This window comes from Chiloscyllium punctatum, chromosome 19 (genome assembly GCF_047496795.1).
Source record: "Chiloscyllium punctatum isolate Juve2018m chromosome 19, sChiPun1.3, whole genome shotgun sequence".
NCBI classification, from domain to species: Eukaryota; Metazoa; Chordata; class Chondrichthyes; order Orectolobiformes; family Hemiscylliidae; genus Chiloscyllium; species Chiloscyllium punctatum.
Genome location: NC_092757.1, coordinates 76317361 through 76337340, shown reverse-complemented (window position 1 = coordinate 76337340; position 19980 = coordinate 76317361). Strand labels below are relative to the sequence as shown.

General features: G+C 39.7%; 1 protein-coding gene across 1 annotated transcript in view; it reads right to left on the bottom strand.

The window, feature by feature from the left end:
• ssh2a (slingshot protein phosphatase 2a) overlaps positions 1-17094 on the bottom strand; it is a 168306-nt gene extending 151212 nt beyond the window's left edge. The window contains exon 1 of the mRNA XM_072589735.1: positions 16791-17094. Coding sequence (XP_072445836.1) covers positions 16791-16853 — 63 coding nt within the window. The 5' untranslated portion in view covers positions 16854-17094. The remainder of the gene's footprint in view (positions 1-16790) is intronic.
• Between the last annotated feature and the right edge of the window lie 2886 nt (positions 17095-19980).

Sequence of the window (19980 nt, the reverse complement as noted above, 5' to 3'; positions counted from 1 at the left end):
GATGCCATAAGAAAAACTCAATACAAAAGCCAAGTTATCTGGTATAGCTCACTGAAAACAACAAAACAACTGACCTAGACAGCATTGTCAAGTTGTGGAGAAAGAATTCGATGCTGGATTCAGCCAGTGTCATAATACGTGACCTAGAGAACAGCATCACTAGGACAAACATGGAAACCTGAACACCAGCATTTTATTTACTGGAGTAAGCAAAAGAAAATAAATCAAAAGGTTGTGGCCTCTCAGCATTTATAAAGAATACACAGGATGTGGGCTTAAAGGAAGACAGTTATTTGTGAAGGTAGTGGTGAGTTGGCTTATCTCAGCCAGAATCCTGGAAGTGAGAGCATTGTAGTTGATCTCAGCACCCTGGGTTATTGTTGGATGGAACTGGAAAAAAGCTCCTACTCCAAATAATGATCCAAGGACCTTTTCTAAGAGTGCACACTATTGACAAAATGAGTAGTCTTGGCAGTAATGCGTCCCCTGTTTGAACAGTTTGTTGGTAAGATAATGAATTAAGATTCATGTTTAGATAATGGTTATTTGAGTGTCCTATCTAAAGAACAACACTGCTCACCCCTCATAGAATTCTAAAATTGTCAAAGAGGAAGAGAAAACCAAAGCAACCATTTCTTAGAGTCTCAAAGACTTGGCAGTCTGAAAATGTGTTATATTTTATTCACAACTTAATGTGTCAGACAAGTTGATGGAGACATTTACAATGTTCATCTTTGTAGAGACAAAGAAAAGACTGGCCATAAGCCAACTCACGGGTGACATTTCAAAAGTAAGCCGAATGAGATTTCTCCAGAATATCTGTGCAGTGTATTATAGAGGTTAACACTAGTTTCATATCACAGTCTTGTATATAAAATCTGCAACAGATATTTGCAAAATGTCCTACAGGTTCAAATGATGTAGACATTGCACATTTTATAATTATAATAACTGATCATTAAGGAGGTTAATGCTGTGCACGAAGAAAACCTCAAGGTAACTGAGAGGAGTTAGCATGGTTTCCCTTTGCAAAACTATGTTTATGCAAATTATTAAGAGTTATTTGAAACAATAATATGCTGCAGATAAACTGGAGTCCATTGACACATTCTATTTGAATTGCAAGGTTTATGACAAGGTCCCACACAAAAAAAAAGAGGAGCTCAAAGTAATGGTGGTGACATCCAAACATGCATAGAAGATGGGCTGGTTGGCAGAAAACAGAACATGCATAAATGTGCCTTTTTTTGACTGGCACAATCTGAAAAGTGGGGATCTCAGGGGTCTGTACTGCGGCATTTACAATTTTTGTCAGAGACTTAAATGTAGAAAAGTGGGCCTTCTTATGGCGCAGTGGTAGTGTCCCTACCCTGGGTCAGAAAGACCTGGGTTCAAGTCTCACCTCTCCAGAGGCATATAAGATGATCTTTAAACAGGTTGATGAGAAAAATAGATTAAACAAGTAAATGAAGGGAAGTGAAGGGAAGTGAAGGCAAATATTGCAACAACTCAGACAGGATAAGTATGTATGTTGCAAAAAAGTCAAAAGGAGGTTGCAGACTGACAGGTAGGTTCAATGACTGGACAAAAGTCTGGTAGGTGGACTACAATGGAAACAGAATCATTCACTTTGGCAGGAAGAATGAAAAATTGGATATTACTTAAACTGAGAATGACTGCAAAGATCCAAGGTGCAGCAGGATCGAAGTGTTTTAGTGCAGGAGTGATAATAGTTTGCACGCAGTTACAGTATTAATCAAGACAGCTAATGGCACGTTATCCCTTCTGTTCAATTGCTTTCACAATAAAAGTAGAGGCTATCCTTACAGTACCCAGTTTTGGTCTCCTTATTTAAAGGAAGAATATAAATCCGTTGGCAGTTCAGAAGAGGTTTATGAGATTGATTCTTGGAACGTGTGGGTTGTTCTTATGAGGAAATGTTGGACAGACTGGGTTCGTTTCCAGTGGAGTCTAAAACTTGATGAGTTAAGATCCTGAACTGTTTTAACAAGGTCGTCGTAGAAATGATGCTTCCTCTTGTGGGAGAGTCCAGAAATAGAGGGTACCATTTTAAAAGTAAGGGTTGCCCTTCAATGATGAAGTGATTGTTTGCCCCCCCTCTGAGGGGTTGTATGATTCTGGGAGTCTCTGCCTCAGACAGTGTGGAGGCAGGGTCATTGAATATTTAAAGATGAATGTAAATTGATTCCCTTGACTAACATGAATCTAAGGCTATAGAACAGAACAGAACAGTACAGGCCCTTCGGCCCTCGATGCTGTGCCAACTTTTTATCCTACTCTAAGATCAGACTAACCTATGTACTCTTCATTGCACTAACTTCCATGTGTCTAAGAGTAGCTCAAAATGTCCTTAATGTATCTGACTACCTCAGACATCTCCCCTAAACCTTCCTCCAATTACCTTAAAATTATGCCCCCTAGTGATAGACACTTCCGCCATGGGAAAGATTCTCTGTCTATCCACTCAGTGCCTCTCAACATCTTGTAAGCCACTATCAAGTCACCTCTTATCCTTCTTCACTCCAACGAGAAAAGCCCTAGCTCCCTCAACCTTTCTTTGTAAGACATACCCTTCAGTCCAGGCAGCAACCTCGGAATCCTCTCTAAAGCTTCCACATCTTTCCTAAAATTAGGTGACCAGAACTGAACACAATATTCCAACTGTGGTCTAACCAGGACTCTATAGAGCTGCAGCATAACCTCACGGCTCTTAAACTCAATTCCCCTGCTAATGAAAGCAATAAACCATAAACCTTAACAACTCTATCAACTTGGGTGGCAACTTTTAGGGATCTATGGATAGGGACTCCAAGATCCCTCTGTTCCTCCACACTGCCAAGAATCTGCCTTTAACCCTATATTCTACATTCAAATTTAACCTTCCAAAAGTGAATGACTTCACCCTTTTCCTGGTTGAACTCCATCTGCCACTTATCAACCCAGTTCTGCACCAGTCAACTGTGTATCAGAACATTCTCCACTTGCCTGGATCAGTGCAGCTCCAAAAAACTCAACATCAAGTACCGCAAAATAGCTCATTTGATCAACATTCCATCCTCCACCTTAAATTTTCACTTTGTCCACCTCTAGCCCACAGCTGCAGGAAGGTGTACTATTTACAAGATGCACTGCTGTAAATCCCAGATCTCTTTCAACAGCTCCTTCTGAAGCGGTGACCTCTACCACCCAGAAGAACCAGGCAGCAGACTCATGGTAAAATTACCATTTGCAAATTCTCCTCTAAGCCACATACTATCCTGACTTGGAACTATATCACTGTTCCTTCTAAGTCGCTGGGTCAAAATCCTATAACTTCATTTCAATAGTATGTGGAAAGCACTGCAGCAAGTGTCCTGCAGTGGTCCAAAATGCAAGTCACAATAAGTTTTTCCAAGCAGTGCCACAGGGATCAGTGCTGGGGCCGCAGTTATATACAATATATATTGGATGAGAAAAGTGAATATATTACAACCAAGTTTGCAGATGACACAAAAAAAAGGTGTGAAGGTCAATGGTGAGGATGACAAATGCCTGCAGCAAAATACAGATAGGTTACATTAGTGACCAAATACATGGTTGACAGAATATAATATGGAAAAATCTGTGATAGAAAAGGAAACTACCTCTCCTGCGCTAAAAGGAAAGAATCTAGGAGCAGAGAGCAAAATCTTAACGTAAGATTTTTAAGACTTGGAGGTTGTGCCATCTGATGAAGAAGCAGCGCTTCAAAAGCTACTGGCTCTAAATAAACCTGTTGGACTATAACCTGGTGTTGTGTGATCTTTAACTTTATTTATTTTTAAGACAGAAGCGAGGAGGAATTTCTTCTCTCAGAGATGAATCTGTATAATTCTTTGTCACAGAGGACATTTGAGGCTGGGCCATTAAGTATACTCAAGGCACAGATAGCTTTTTTTAACCAAGAAGGAAATCAAGAATCATTGGAAAAAGCAGGAACATGAAGTTGAGGGTTATCAGACCAGTCTTGATTAGTTGAACGGCAGAACAGACTCAATGGATTGAATGGCCTACTTCTGATCCTGGTCTTATGTTCTTAATTAGAGATGGGCAACAGACATTGGGTTTGCTAGAAACATAACATACCACAGTGACTTAAACAAAAAGCTTTTTTTATTGAATAACAAGCTTCTTTCTTTGACTCCAACACAATGCTGGAGAAATTCAGCAGATCTGGCAGCATCTATGGAGAGAGATAGAAGAGTTTACATTTAGACTCCCATAGTTTCTGCCCTCATTAGTTAGGTTTAGAACATCTGCCGAGGACATGGAGGTCCTGGGCCTCCTTCACCGCCGCTCCCTCACCACCAGACGCCTGGAGGAAGAACGCCTCATCTTCCACCTCGGAACATTTCAACCCCAGGGCATCAATGTGGACTTCAACAGCTTCCTCATTTCCCCTTCCCCCACCTCATCCTAGTTTCAAACTTCCAGCTCAGCACTGTCTCCTTGACTTGTCTGGACTTGTCCGACCTGCCTATCTCCTTTTCCACCTATCCACTCCACCCTCTCCTCCTTGACCTATCACCTTCATCTCCTCCCCCACTCACCCATTGTACTCCATGCTACTCTCTCCCCACCCCCACCCTCCTCTAGCTTATCTCTCCACGCTTCAGGCTCACTGCCTTTATTCCTGATGAAGGGCTTTTGCCCGAAACATCGATTTCGCTGCTGGTTGGATGCTGCCTGAACTGCTGTGCTCTTCCAGCACCACTAATCCAGTATTTGGTTTTCAGCATCTGCAGTCATCGTTTTTACCTTTTTAGAACATCACCTGCTTGGCCAAAATCATATTTCCTCTCCCTCTTCAAAAGGCTGAAGATGTGTGAAGTTCAGGAGAGGAGTTGTCACTGGAGCCAAAACACTGGAGCCTTTTCTCCACAGATGTTGCCAGTGTTGAAGATATTTGGTCTTTGTTCCCATGGTTCAATGAAGAGGTGATGACCTGACTACTTACATCTTTAAAACATTTAAGTACATGACTGAGACATCGAAAATATATTCAAAACTAAATATCTGTTTACACAAGAAGTACACCACCCTTTAATCATGAAAAAATTACATTCACACAAAACACCACCACAAAAGGCACTAACATCTATTCATTATTTTGCCCCTTGTACTGAAAGCTAATTCGACCCATATCATTTACACAATAATGGCATGTTACTGATCTGCTTGAACAGCATGGTACAAAGGCTAGGGTAGTACAGGTGATTATGTATAAAAGGAAATTGTGCTGCAGCTTGTAATACCATAGCAGGTACCAGAAACATTAAAGCATAACACACCAATAAAAAACTCATGCATTCATTTAAACAGAGGCAAAAAAGGTAACTTTAAAACATGGACACAGAGTTGCAGCATGTCTCTTCATGCTTTAGAGAAAGGGTTCCAACCACCATAGAAGAGAGAGGTGTAAGTATATTTCACTTGTATAGGCATTAGGAACTTAATCCGCACTGGGCAATTTCAATTCAGTTTTCTTACTTATGTGATAACTGCAACAAGGCTTATGGGGAAATCACTAATTAATCTCCCTTCGTAACAAATAATGGCCTGCCCAGTTAGAACACATCACATTAGTTCTTCATAGGCTTTTGTCCCTTCTTCCGCAGTTATGTTTGTGCCCGGGTGTGCTTGGAGAGGGAGCTCGCAATATCCATAAATGCTTTTGGTGCCTTCGGAGAGGTGGGCACTGCAGGTTACAATGCTTTATTTCCCCCAGAAAACATCCATTTTGACTTAGCGCATCCCTCTCCCCCAAACCCCTTCACTTTTGATGGTTCAAATCACCCTCAGCAGGCCTTGCATGTAATTATCTAATTGGCAACATGAGAGATTTACTGGTGGTGGTCAGTAGTTGGAGGAAGAAAATGGACATGGTGGGAATACCATTCAGTTGTATGCAAGATCATTTCCAGATTTCGAGAAAAAAAAATCAGCAAAATTTAAAGCAGACCCAGAAGGGCTTCTGTGGCAATGATAGTGTCCCTACCTCTGAGCTAGAAGGCCTATATTCAAATCCCACCTGTTCCAGAGATGTAACATTTCTGGACAGGTTGTTTAGAAACATTTATAAAGCAGACCCAGGGACAGGTCTGCAGCACTTTCTCTCTTGGACTGGGACTAACTTAATGTATGCCACGAGTCCCAACAGTTTGGAAATAGGCCATTCAACCCATCAAGCCCACAACTAACTTCCGAACACCATCCCATCCAGACCCAAAACTCTATCCTATCCATGCAACCCTGCATTTCCCATATCTAAATCACTTAGTCTATACATCCTTGGACGCTATGGGCAATTTAGGATGGCCAACCTACCTAACCTGCAATCCTGTGGAATGCAGGAGAACACCAGAGCACCCAGAGGAAATCCACGCAGCCAATCATCTGAGGATGAAATCAAATCTGGGTCCTTGGCTCTATTAGGCAGTAGTGCTAATCACTGAGCCACCATGCCCACAGTCTAAGAGCTGTTAAATTTTCCTGTTCTATTCAGCATCTCTGATTATAAAATAGCCAAAGAAAAAAATGCCCATCTAAAGTTGCAAATGTGTTAGATATTAATTGCCACTGTGTCGAGGGTGCTGTGTTAAATGTCAATAGTTCTTCAGCATAAAATTGGGAAGGTATTTAATGGAAAATGCTGGACTCTGTGGATGGAAGAACAGAGCAGATCTTTGCAGAAATCAGATATTTGTCAGTAGACAAAACTATGCAGAATTCTGTACAACTTTGTACTGTTCACATTGTTAGATGTTCATATTCCAAGTTGGAGACTTTTTAAATTATATAATGTCCTATAACCTTCGATGCAGTCATTTGACTTCATTAGACCAATGGGCAATCTTTCCCTTTTTTTAAATAAAAATGCATTGTGTCAACTCTCAAAACAGATTTGAGATGTAGTTTATTGTCATGCTACACTAAGTCGAAGCCCAACTGGGAAGGAACATTATTTATTGTTCAACACCAAAACAGAGCCACTACTTTTGGGATAACAGAGTGGCTCAGTGTTAGCATTGTTGCCTCTCAGTGTCAGGTCCAAGGTCTGATTCCACTCTCGGGTGACTGTTGAGTTTGCACATTTTCCCCATGTCTATATGGGTTTCCTCCAGGCGCTCTGGTTTCCTCCCAGAGTCTAAAAAATGCCCAAATTGCCCAATGGGCAGGTTAGGTTGATTACCCATGGGAAACACAAGGTAGGTGGTGGATCTGGTTGGGATGCTCTTCAGAGGATCGGTGTGGACTCCATGGACCAAATTTTCTGCTTCCACAGTGTATGGATTCTATGATTCTATGACTGCTGCAAGCCATCATAGATGGTGTGATGTTCTAAGACAGAGACGGTATGCCATTAACCAAAATGTTATGAGGGTTCACTCAATACCAGAGATTATTTACCAAATCGAAAGGTTCCTTGGCTTGGTTCATGTTGTGGTTATCACCTGATCAACCAGTGCAATGGTACGAGTACTCTAACTGATCTCAGCAGAAAGGGTAGAAGATTGAAACCAGGTTTCCCCCCCTCTGATCATTATCCAATTATTACGAATAATTGGTATTACTGTACAATTCAGCAATTTAAAATCTGTTGAAGCCAAATCTTGTATTAAAAGGACATTGCTCTCTGTTGAAAACAACAGGATGCATGACTGCAACCAGGAAACCAAGTAAGAGCACAGCAGGATGTGAGATGTTCTTCCATCTGTTACATAAATTTTGGCTTAAAGAAGCCGTTCAACCTGCACAGCAGAGCAGTTAAACTAAGAGAAATGCTACAGTCAGTAACTATTCCAAAACATTATTCTGTCAGTATTTTAATTTTTTTAAAAAAGTTCCAGGTGCTTTTCATGGATACAATCCAATTTAATTGTTATTGGTACCTCGTCACAAATTCAGAAACACAAATTGACGTAGACAGTTAAACAGAAGTTGACCTTTAGAAGGTTTTTGTTTGCAAAAATGTACTTTCTATATTAAAAATAGAAGTCACCTCATACTCCAATACACATGGTAGGAAAAACATATTTTTACCTATATGACAGAATCCTGTAAGCAAAAAAAAAATTTATGTTGCTGTTGCACACTTGGAAATTTGGTAGTTTTGCTTTTGTCCTGATGACAAAAAGCTTCATTGAGAATTCTTTTCCCCTGTAACACACTGCCAAGTGACAAAAAAGTTTCTAAATTGATTTGCAGCAATCAATAAAGATTGTATACTGCACAGGCAGAATAGTGAAGGAGTGCTTAAAAATAAGCCAAAAAATTTCATCCCACACCCCAACATTTCATAAAACAAAAGACCCATGAAGTGAAAAATTATTTCTCATTCTTTGGGTTTTTTGAAAGAATGAATGCTCCTTCCTGCACAAACTTGTTTTGTAATTTTTTAAAAAATCAAATATTCTGTCAACCCCAGCTTTATTTATTCAAAAGTGCAATGTTACACCATACTCTGTTTAAAAAAACTTCATTAACTTACAAATAATCAAAATCGCCCATGCGTCCATTTCCCATTTTATTTTGAAAGCATCTGATCAGCCTGATCACTTCTACTTCTAGAATGCCTCCTTGCATTTCCATAGTTCCTTTAACATTATTAAACATTACAGCACTTCACAGGAAATTTGACACCAAGGTGATACTGGGACAGATGACTGAGGCAGGTTCTAAGTGTGAGTGTCATAAAGAGAAAGAAATAAGGAGAGATAGAACTGTTCATGGATTAATTTCAGAAATTAAAGCCCAAACAACTGAAGTCACAGCAGTCAACCATATAACAAAGACTGGGAACACCAATGATACCAGAATTAAAGAAGCAGAGATCAGACAGCATTGCAGGAGACTACCGAATTTTGGTAGGGCAAGCTATTTATTAAAAGTATATAATTTGAATATGATTTAGGACAAAAAAAATTGCAAATGCTCGAATCCAAAATAGACAGGCAGGATGCTGAAAGAACACAGCAGGCCAGGCATTATCAGGAGGTGGAGAAGTCGACATTTCGGGTGTAATCTTTCTTCCAGGCTGGAAGTGGTTGTGGGGGGAGCTGCAAATAAAGTAGGTGATGGGGGCAGGATGGTGAAGCGGCAATAGGTGAAGACAGGTAGACCAACCAGGTTGTACCCTCTACCTGTCTTCATCTTATCCCCACTTCACCACCCTGGCCCCACCACTCCCTTTATTTGCAGCTCCCCTCACACCCATCCCCAGTTCTGAAGGGTTATACCAGAAACGTTGACTTCACCACCTGATGCTGCCTGGCCTATTGTGTTCTTTCAGCCTCCTGCCTGTCTATTCATTATTTGAATATGCCATTAGAACAATTCCAAATAGAGCTCAAGTCTGCCTGGACCACAAAATATCCTCATTTGTTAATTATTTTCAAAATGGAAACTGCATGTGTGCATCCCCTGACAGCTCAGTAAGTAAACACATCAGATGTAGTTCAAACGCAAGTGAATCGAAGGGCTAAGTATGAAAAAAAAAACAAAAGAACTGCAGATGCTGGAAATTAGAAACCAAAACAGAAATTGCTGGAAAGACTCAGGTCTGGCTACACGTCACTGGATCCAAAAGATAAACCCTGCTTGGTCTCCACAGATGCTGCCAAGCCTGCTGAGCATTTCCAGCAATTTTATTTTTGTCTGGGCTAATTGTGAATTTGTAGCAGATCAACTGATCGCATCCAACATCAAGGTGGCAACTAGTCAAGTTTCTCATGTTTGGACACGGTTGTGAGGTTCCCTTTTCCGAACTGAAGGATCTTATCGGCTCACTATTTGGACTAACCCTCCAAAAAATGTGATCTAGCAGAAGACACTGAAGACTGTTGGCACTCATGCAACAGTGAAGCACCCTGGAACATTTCACTAATTTAAAGGGATTACGTAAAAACAAGCTGCTGTTGGTATCACCTAGAGGAACAAAGAAGAAATAGAAAAGTCTGTGCAAACATTTCTTCACAGCTATTCTTTCAGAATAAATTACATTGTAAATTGCAATGTTGGTACAACTGCAATCTGTGGGGAGTTAACATCCTATCTGTTGAAAACACATGGCTTTAGCTCAGTACTTACTTCGATTTGACTATGGCTTTAAAACAAAAGACAGGTTTATAACAGTTATTACATACACACAATATGGAGTCTTGGGAGGCAACTCTCTCTTTCTATTCCTTTGCCCAAGAATACATTTTAAATATGCACCAAAGGAAATAGAAAACAAAACCTCTGATTCATTTCTTAAAAACTGTGCCCAATTAATTCATGACACAGAGTGCTCAATTCTGAGTTCATACAATCTGATGAGTATGAGCTCTCTGCAACTGGAATGTCTTACAATCAAAAACAAAGTGACACACCCTTCATGAGCACTGTACAAAAATTAGAATGGATACTGAATGCATCAAAAACATTTGGGAAAAAAAAACAGGTTCCCTCATTTATAACTCAAATTGGTAAACTACTTTATGGTTAATCAAGAAACCAAAATTTGTACTTCTTCCTTTGTTAATGAGCTTGTTTCACAATTGTAAGACTAATTAGGAAAAATCAGTACAAAATCTCTACACTAGACAAGGTAAAAAGGCTCAAATAGTTTTTAAGAACAGATTACCTGGAACCATTGATTATTGAGACACTCACTACTATCTGAGACACTTATCAAAAGCAATAGATCTCTCACAAATTCCAGTTATAATACAACTCCTTGGTAAAAACACCCCACTGTTGCCAGTAAAAAACTGTAATAATGACAAGCCAAACAAATCCAACCTCTTCAGTCAAGTCAGCTTTAATTCAGCCTGGACACTGTTGCTCAAGTCAGAAAACTGTAGGTTTCAGCTCCACGTCACATATTTGAATACACAACTCAGAGTTTGAGATGAAGTTGGGGACCAATTTCTTAGCTCCTAGCAATTCATTAAGATCCATAGTTTCAATTGCATTCAGAGCTGCACGTGGTGACAAACTCCCTGAATATGCAATCTGTCCATATGAGCAATTGGTGAAGTTTTAGCAGTTCATAAAGTATCTGGACACCAGTGGAACAAACAACTAGCATTTATAATAACAATAAAAACCAGATAATTTATGACTCCAGATAATTTATGACTGTTCCCACTGGTAGAACAGACCCACCCTAGGTGACAACAGAATGGCATTGGCAATCCTGATCATTGGTTCCTGATACCCATTAACCTCATGATGTCATGTCAAGGAAACTTTCTGCTGATTACCATCTACAGTCTTCCCTCAAATAATGATGAAATCAGTACTTCGCAAAGTTGATCGCCAGTTGAAAAATAACGGAGGTTTGTTTATAAAAATAAGTTATCAGTCCCTATGAAAATCATAACATGGGTCACTGATAAATTTCAAATATTTTCTACTTATCGATTGCTTCAGAATAAATACACACAAATCAACTTTGTTTTACCAAACAATCACAAAAGAGCTTCTGACACCTTGAGATATGACCATCTTTAAGGACTCAGTGAGGAAACACAGCACCATCTCAATGGTGCAATTGAGTTCAACTCAGTATTAACAAGGAACTAAGTCTTTCTAGTTTGCACAGAGCAGTACTACAGAGCAAACTGCTCATCAGGAGTGCATCATATCCTAGATTTGAAGATTTAGTCAGACCCTGGGTGTTCCAATCTTGCACATCAAGAAATCAGTAAACAACTTATCTAATAGAAAAAAAAGGGGACTATTCTGTTATCAATCAATACATTCTGTTTTTGGATGAACAGAACAAAGTTGCACCACTGTGCATATTACAGTGAACCTTGATCATTTGTTTCATCTCATTCTAGGTACTGCAGTGAAATATGAATCAGACAGTGCATGGCACAATATTTCCATTCTCAAAGAGGCAGCAGAAAAACACAAACAGAAAACAAAGGAATAATAAAAGAAAACAGTCATTACAGCAAAGAAAAAACTGATGAATCAGAAAATTCACCAGACAACAGGTATGCATGCTTGTCGTGACATAAGTTGGACTATATTTCATTGGCTTTTAAAACGCAAAACCTTTGTTCAAAACATTCTATTTTCAAGATAAAGATTCGCCATTTAAACTGTGATTACTTGTCATCATCTATCTTATGTACTTGTAGTTGTTAGAAAGTTGCAAATTGTGGCAAGGATATCCAACAGCAGCCAAGTTAAAGATTTTCAAACCGTCAAGTGGAAAATCATGTTTCTGCCAGCATAGGCAAGCTCCAGCTTGGAGCATAACCAGTCTGAAAAATGAAATTGGTCAGTGCCACTAGTACTGCCATAGGGACCCCTACCATGCACAGGTCCAGATGAAATCAGATACAAATCCACAACCACTTACTACATTTCAAGCCATTATTTGTGCTTGGTCACACAGCCATTGAGCTGTGCAGCATAGAAACAGACCTTTTGGTCCAATTCATCTATGCCAACTAGATATCCTAAATTAATCTTTCCCCACTGGCTAGCATTTGGCCCATATCCCTCCAAACCCTTCCTATTCATATATCCATCCAGATACCTTTTAAAATTTGTAACTGTACCAGCTTCTACCACTTCCTCTGATGGCTCATTCCATACATACATCACGCTCTGCGTGAAAAAGTTGCCCTTAGGTCTTTTTTACATCTCTCCCCTCTTGACTTAAACCTATTCCCTTTAGTTTTGAATTTGAGACAGTTTACTAATCTAACATCAAAATGCATATTCATTTCCTACATTTTCACCAGCATTGATGCACTATACGTTGCTTGTTATGACAAAGTTGCCAGATTTTTCACTGGGATTTAGTTTGTTGCCACATAAACAAATCCTTTCAGCTGTATCATACCAGTTTAATTGTGCCAATAAATCACACTCCAATGAGCTCATTTTCTTCATATTTCTGTCTATTCATTCAGAACCTCCACAATTCATAGTCTAATCTGAATGCTTACAGATTAATGGTCCTTAAAAAAATGTTTCCAGCCCTTCCCGTAGTAAATAAATGACCTGATTCATATCAGAGCAAAGGTAATGATGGGTGATAGAATTCTGAGCAGAGACATCAAGGAGCAGAAATTCCACAATGACTATTCACAAAAAAAATTGTCAGAAACATTCCAAACACCAGACTAGCTGCTCCCATTTACCAACTCTATACGCTCACTCAGGGCCGGACTAACCCCATGCCAACCAACAGGTCAAAACAAACTAAGTCATTCAGACTATAACTAAATTACCACAGCTACACTACATTTACTAAGATGAGGTTTATCCTCAGGCAGTGACATGGTAGGTACATTAAGGGTGAAAACAGAAAATTCATAAAGCTGGCAACAGGACAAGTTTATTACACTGGTAATGAAATAAACCAGCCAGATGCTAAGCAAAAATACCACAGATGCTGGAAAACTGGAATTAACAAAACCAAAGTGCTAGACATACTCAGCAGACTTCACCACATCTGTGGAGTGGGGGTCAATTTTGAGTTAAATAGGGTTAGGATTAGGTTTCTTGTTCTGCTGAGATGAGATGACTAAGAAGTGACTAAACTCTGGGCCTTCCGACCCTGCATAATTCATTGTCCTATGCTTCTGTGCATCTACCAATTCAATCACAAGCAGTGTGCTGAAAAGAGATACTTCAGTTTGCAAAATAACGATAAACTACACATGCACAACACAAGCTGATGCTCACTATTATCTGCTTGAAGACATTAAAAAACAGTCTCAAATCATCTGAAGCTTTTTCAGCACTACACCACTATCCTCATTTATTGATAATTGCAATAACTGGGTAGTTTCAAAAAACAATTAAAATAAATTAAGATGCATGCCACTGACTGTATATTTAACTTTTCTTTAGTTTGTGTACTTATTTTTGCATTATATAAATCTGTGGTTAAGAAGGATTTTGAACCTAAAAATGCAAACAATACTTTGAAAGTAAATAAATCCATGAGACATGCATCAGCTGGTCAATGGTAGAGCCAAAACCACACTGGTTTCTGTGGAAAAGAGAAAGGAAATATTTCAGCCTCTGTTTCACGTGATCTCAACCAAATGATCACATCTCACTTGTAATTTTTGACACTAAGGAAGGATAGCCTCGACTGTGATGTCTCAAAGAATAATAAGCTGCTGACACTCTAGTGCATAATTGGAAACAAAACCATGGTTACTTCAGTACAGGGCTTATAATAGTATAAGAGATCACCTTCAAAAGAAAACAGCAAAACAGGTGAAATTTACTCTTTTTCCATTGAAATGTTATGAAAAATCTTTTTTAAAAAATGCAACTTTAATGGGTTTGATGATCAAAACCAAAACTCTCAGTAAAATTTTTTCCACTAAATTAACAGTGTGTTGTAATCATTCTATGAGTATTATTTACCAACTTGAAACAACATTGTTTTATGCGATTCCCATTTTTCTTGCCTTTGTGCAGATTTGGTACAACAGGTCTCGGATCAAGCTAGGAATGTAAAAGTGCCTTCTAAAACTTTTAAATCAATAAACCTTAAAATTATGAATTGCAATGAATGACCAAATTTATCTCTTACACTGACTTCCACTCCCATCAAAAAGGTTAACTTACTGGATGCAAAAAAGAATGAACCTTTTGAAAACTTTTGGATTTGAAAATACAAATTACACTGGATGCAAAATAAACGGCACAAGATCAAACAAGTTAATAAACATAATACAATCCGAATATAGGAAACACGTGGAAAGTTACTGAAAAAATAAATTACATTTGCATGCAGACAAGTTGGGGAAATTAGACTGAGCTCATTAAATAATTGTTCAATTACATTAAGACAGGAGGATACTGGGGAAGAGGGTTGAGATCTAATATCAATGCACAGATCTCAAACCTAATATCACCTGATCACTGCTCTCTATGCTTCTTCTCAGCATTGGCGCTATACTCAACCACAGGCTCTCATCATTCACCTAAGGCACTTGTATGTTTAATGCCACTTAATCCAAGTTGATACCAAGCCAAGCTCTATGCACATATTTTGGCTTGTACTCCCCAGTACGACCAATACATACTGATAACCATTAAAAAAAACTTTTTCTGAAGCTTCAAGCAATAGACCGTGAGTATTTATTTGTTTTTTATTATTCATTTTATCTGATCCCCAGCACATAAGACCCATTTGGACAGCTGTACAGAGCAAAATCAAACTACACAATCTGTGACACCAGTAACTAAACTGGTCTTGCATACCAGCATGCTTGCATCCTAAAGCAAGTACAGGCATATGAACACCCTCTATGCCTTCAAGTCAATCATGAGTGGGATTCTGCAGGAAACATCAAAGAAAGCAACTTCAGGAATAAAATGAGAAGAAGAAAATTTGTTACGCCCAAAATAACTACTGCCATCCAGAATGAACTACTTATTCTGGAAAGGAACACAATTCGGAATTGGATGAGGGGTAGCATTTTGTTGCTATGGTATTTACTATACATAAGCAAAATGATGCTATTTACAGTTTGACTAAAGTGTTCTCTAATGATGCTTCTATGCTTCTAAGAGTTTACTGCATTAACAAAACCTACTTAATTTTCAGTCAAATCAATATTTAAGGTCTGGTTGGGGACTTAGTTCAGTAAGATCATTTGCAAAATAGGAATGGGTACATTAAAAATCTAAACACAGTAAACAGCCTGCCTCAGCCAAAATATTTTCAAAATGCAAGGAAATATGCAATTACTGCATGCTAGATTTAATATGTTCCTTTATTTTTGACTGAAACTTGATGTAACTACATCAGAAAGTGATAAAATCAGAATTATAATGGAATAAGGAACTGATCATTTCTGGCTAGTGACATATATAAAATTTCAGTTTTAAACGTGTCACTTGAATTGGGTGAAGTGATACATCATTGTTCTACAGTAAAAATCCAATAAATTGATGCTCTGATTCAGGAGTTTGCTGCCAATTTTAACAACCCTTCCAAATAGGCTAACAAGAAAAAGAGATGCAGAGAAGACTCGGTTTCCAGGGTTTAGAGTTACTATTTGATACACATTTATCCCAGATTACAACGGAGTACAATATTGGGGAACGCCTCCAGTTTAACAGCAGCCTTGGCAATAGCGGTTTCCAACACCAACTACGCTGCGAGGCGACCTATGATGCAAAGCGTAACGGTTGTCAATAGTTACCCCTAATTGCTCTTTCACACACAATGCATTTTGCAAAATTTTCCTTATGGATTTACTAAGTGCTAAATGGAGTTTACACCCTACGATCGTTAAAAAAAAAGCCATACTACAAATAAACGCATTTGAGGAAGCATCAATCGCTGTACACCAACCCCCAAAACAAATTAAATTTAAAAATCGTGTGAAAAATGCACGTGAACTTAAAATTACTGCTGGAAAGTCGGGCCTATCACTCGACTTTCAACCAGGAAGCACGAGCGAGAGTTTAAGTGATGCTCGATTAACCAGCTAAACGGCCATCGATGGACACTTCACCGTGCAGGAAGGTGAGAGGCGATTTATAAGCGGAACCCAAGCCAATAAACAAGTAAATTCCCCCAGTGCAAGCCATTGGGGGGCACCGAGCCATCACATTCGAAAACGTTTATTTTTAAAACCCAGTGCGCGCGATCAGCCGCTGCTGGAGCTGCGCAGGCGCACTGGGGCAACGAGCGCCTTTCTGAGGGACGGTGTTGAACGGAGGAGCAGGAGGACGACGACGACGGGTAAGTGAAGAGAAACACTCACCGAAACACAGGGGCTTGAGGTGGTGCTGGGTGTCGGAGACCGCTGGACCGTTACGAGAGCCATCTATGGAGTCCCGGGCACATCAGATCTCATTCTCATCAAAGAAGGGATATCGGCTTCCCGTTAAATCTGTCAGGGCCACTGTGACAGCAACGCCCTGCGAGCGCGATGCTTGTTCACTCGCCGAGACTCTGCCGCTTCTACCGCCGGCGGCGTGTCTGCGCATGCGCGAGGCCCTTGCTCGCCTTGTCAACAAAACTTAACTCTTTCGGGGTCGAATTTAAAAAGTCACCGGCGTGTGGAGGAAGGCTGACATGACGGGCCAGGTCTCGGCACATCCGGAACAGACCGAAGTCCAACGGCCCTGCACTATCCAACAACCCATGAAAGATTGCAAAGATCATGTAGTAGCGAGGCGGGTGAGGAGGAAAACCAACCTTCTGCAAGGCCTTGAAAGGGACAGGCATTTCCTGTTGACGTTGAGCACAAACAAAGCAAATACCCTTTCGGGGGGGTGGTGGGGGGGGGGTTTGAAATGTATTTTAAACATTACTGTTTGTCCAAAAGTTTCATGTAAAATAGGAACTCTTCCGCAACTGTTAAGAGATTTGATTTACAAACCTTGGTGTGTTCAGCGAGCTGACCTCAAATCTGCCGTACTGACCCAATCTAGAAAAGGATTGGTGGGGTCAGGGGAAACAACCAGGATTTCTGCTTTTGATGGTTTTCAACTATCCCTGGCGCAACTGGCAATGATCAATCGAAATATGCCATTCTCCACAAAACTCACGCATAAAGATTACATACCTGTGCCAAGAACTGTATTCCACTGCAATAGTTAATGAGTGCAGGATGAATATAACACTGTAATTGAGAATTATAATGATCACTATTGTGTAATTAAGGGTTTTTGCCTGATCTTCTCAGTTTCCCTTTGCCCCAACTCATGCAATAGTAATAGCTTATTTTGGGTTGCAATTCAAGAGCACAAGTGCCCTGCTGTATAATGTCCAAAATGGCTGTTACTAAAATCTTGGTTTGGACAGTGTCTATACACTCATTTCTATTCAAATCTGAGAAAATGCTGGAAAATCTCAGCAGGTCTGGCAGCATCTGTAAGGAGAAAAAAAGAGCTGATGTTTTGAGTCTAACTGACCGTTTGACTTGCAATGTCAGCTCTTTTCTCTCCTTACAGATGCTGCCAGACCTGCTGAGATTTTCCAGCATTTTCTCTTTTGGTTTCAGACTGCAGCATCCGCAGTAATTTGCTTTTGTCTATTCAAATCTGTTTGGGCCCAGCATCTAATGAATTCATGCAAAAACTAAGTCATAGAAATCTGAGGGTAAAGATAAATAAAGAAGGCTCTATTTGGTAAATAATTGATTAACTTTAAGGGGAGAAGGAAATAAAAACTTGGGTGTGACTATTGACCAGGACATAAGAAGAATTGATTCATACAGTCCCTTATCGAGTTCTTTGGATGTCAAAAAGAACTTTCACAATCTGTGAATTTCTTTTTAAATGCTTGTTAAGTACGAAAGGACAGTGGACAATTTCCACATAGCAAGTTCCCACAATTAACAAATGAAATGACTGACTATCTCAGTTGTTTTTGCTGCTGTTAGTTGAAAGAGAAATTTTGACCAGGACACAGAACTCTTTGTACTTCATAATCTTTCATGTTATCAAAATAGCAGGAACTGCACTTCAAAAGGAATTCTTTGGCTGTAATACAAGTTGGGACATCCTGAGGACATGAAAACACTCTATACAAATGCAAGTCCTTTTGTTCATTTATTCTTTAATGCTAGTTAATTGAAATTTTCTGAAGTAAGTTGGTAATTATTTGAAAGGAAGCCTTATTGAAGGTAAACTTACAGAAAGGTTATGATATTTAACACAAAATATTTCATTTCCCCAAATATATTTTGACAATACCACCATCCAGAAGAACAAGGAGAGCTAGTGTACAGACATAGGGAAATAGGAACAAGAGTAGCCTGTAAGACTCTTTGAATGTGCTCCATTATTCAATATGATTGTGGCTGAACATCTCCCATCAAATTCTTTCTCAGTCTATTGCAACTATATATCTTTGCTTGCCTCAAGTTCCCAAAAATCTACCAGTTTCAGTTTTGAATATACTAAGCAAGTAATCATTTACAGCCCACTGGGGTAGAAAATTTAGAATAGAATAGGAATTTATTGTTACGTGTACTTTCACATGAAAAATACAGAGAAAAGTTTTATAAGTCATCCCAACACTTTACACCTACAATAACACGAAATCATACATCATAATAAAAAAATGTAAAACGAAGACAGTTCATCACCATTCAGTTAATGGTTCTTGAGCTCTGGGAAAGCCAACTAAGGAATGATGGAATACCCTGAAGATGAAAATATGATGAGACCAACATTCTGAGACAAGATCACCATTTTGGTCCACTGTATTACTGGGCTAGAAGTCTCCGTCAAAGAAGACTGTCATGCCCAACTGAGACAGCCACTCCTGAATAAGACCATTTGTCAGGCCACTGGAATACCTGGAGCCAAAGATGAAGAAACCTCCACACAGGGATGAGGCCTTCATGCTGGGTCAAGGCTGCCACACAGGCTGCCGAGACCTCCGCTTCTCCTTCAGGCATCCAGGACTAGCCTATGAGCTCAGGCCTGGAAAGTCAGCCTGAGATTTGCTCCTCGATTGATGGGATGCCCCGCGCTGGGATGGAGTCATGTCCGGCTCATTCTGGTGTTGCTGCCGAGGCTGCTGGAGGCCTCCTTCACCTGCTACTCTCCAGACTTAAAAGAAGGAAAAGTGAAGAAAAAAGGAAAGAAAAAAGCTGAAGTAAAAAAGAGAAAGAAAGCTGATGGGATCTGTCAGTCCCCAAGCTTGGCCTACTTACTCCGCCAGCATCTTGGATGGGGGGGGCGGGAAGAAATGATTTGTAATCTTCTCTGAAGAAATTTCTCTTCATTTGTGCTAAACAAGTGACTTCTTACCCTGAGACTACATCTATTTGATTTGGATTCTGCAGCCAGGCAAAATAGCCCTTCAGGGTCTAACAATATGGAACCTCGCATGACACACTATGGTAGTGCACTGGAAATCAGCTCTACTATTCCCACAATTATTGCAAATTTGAAAAGGTTTCGTCAAAGTATCCAGAGTCCCCAATTTACTCAACT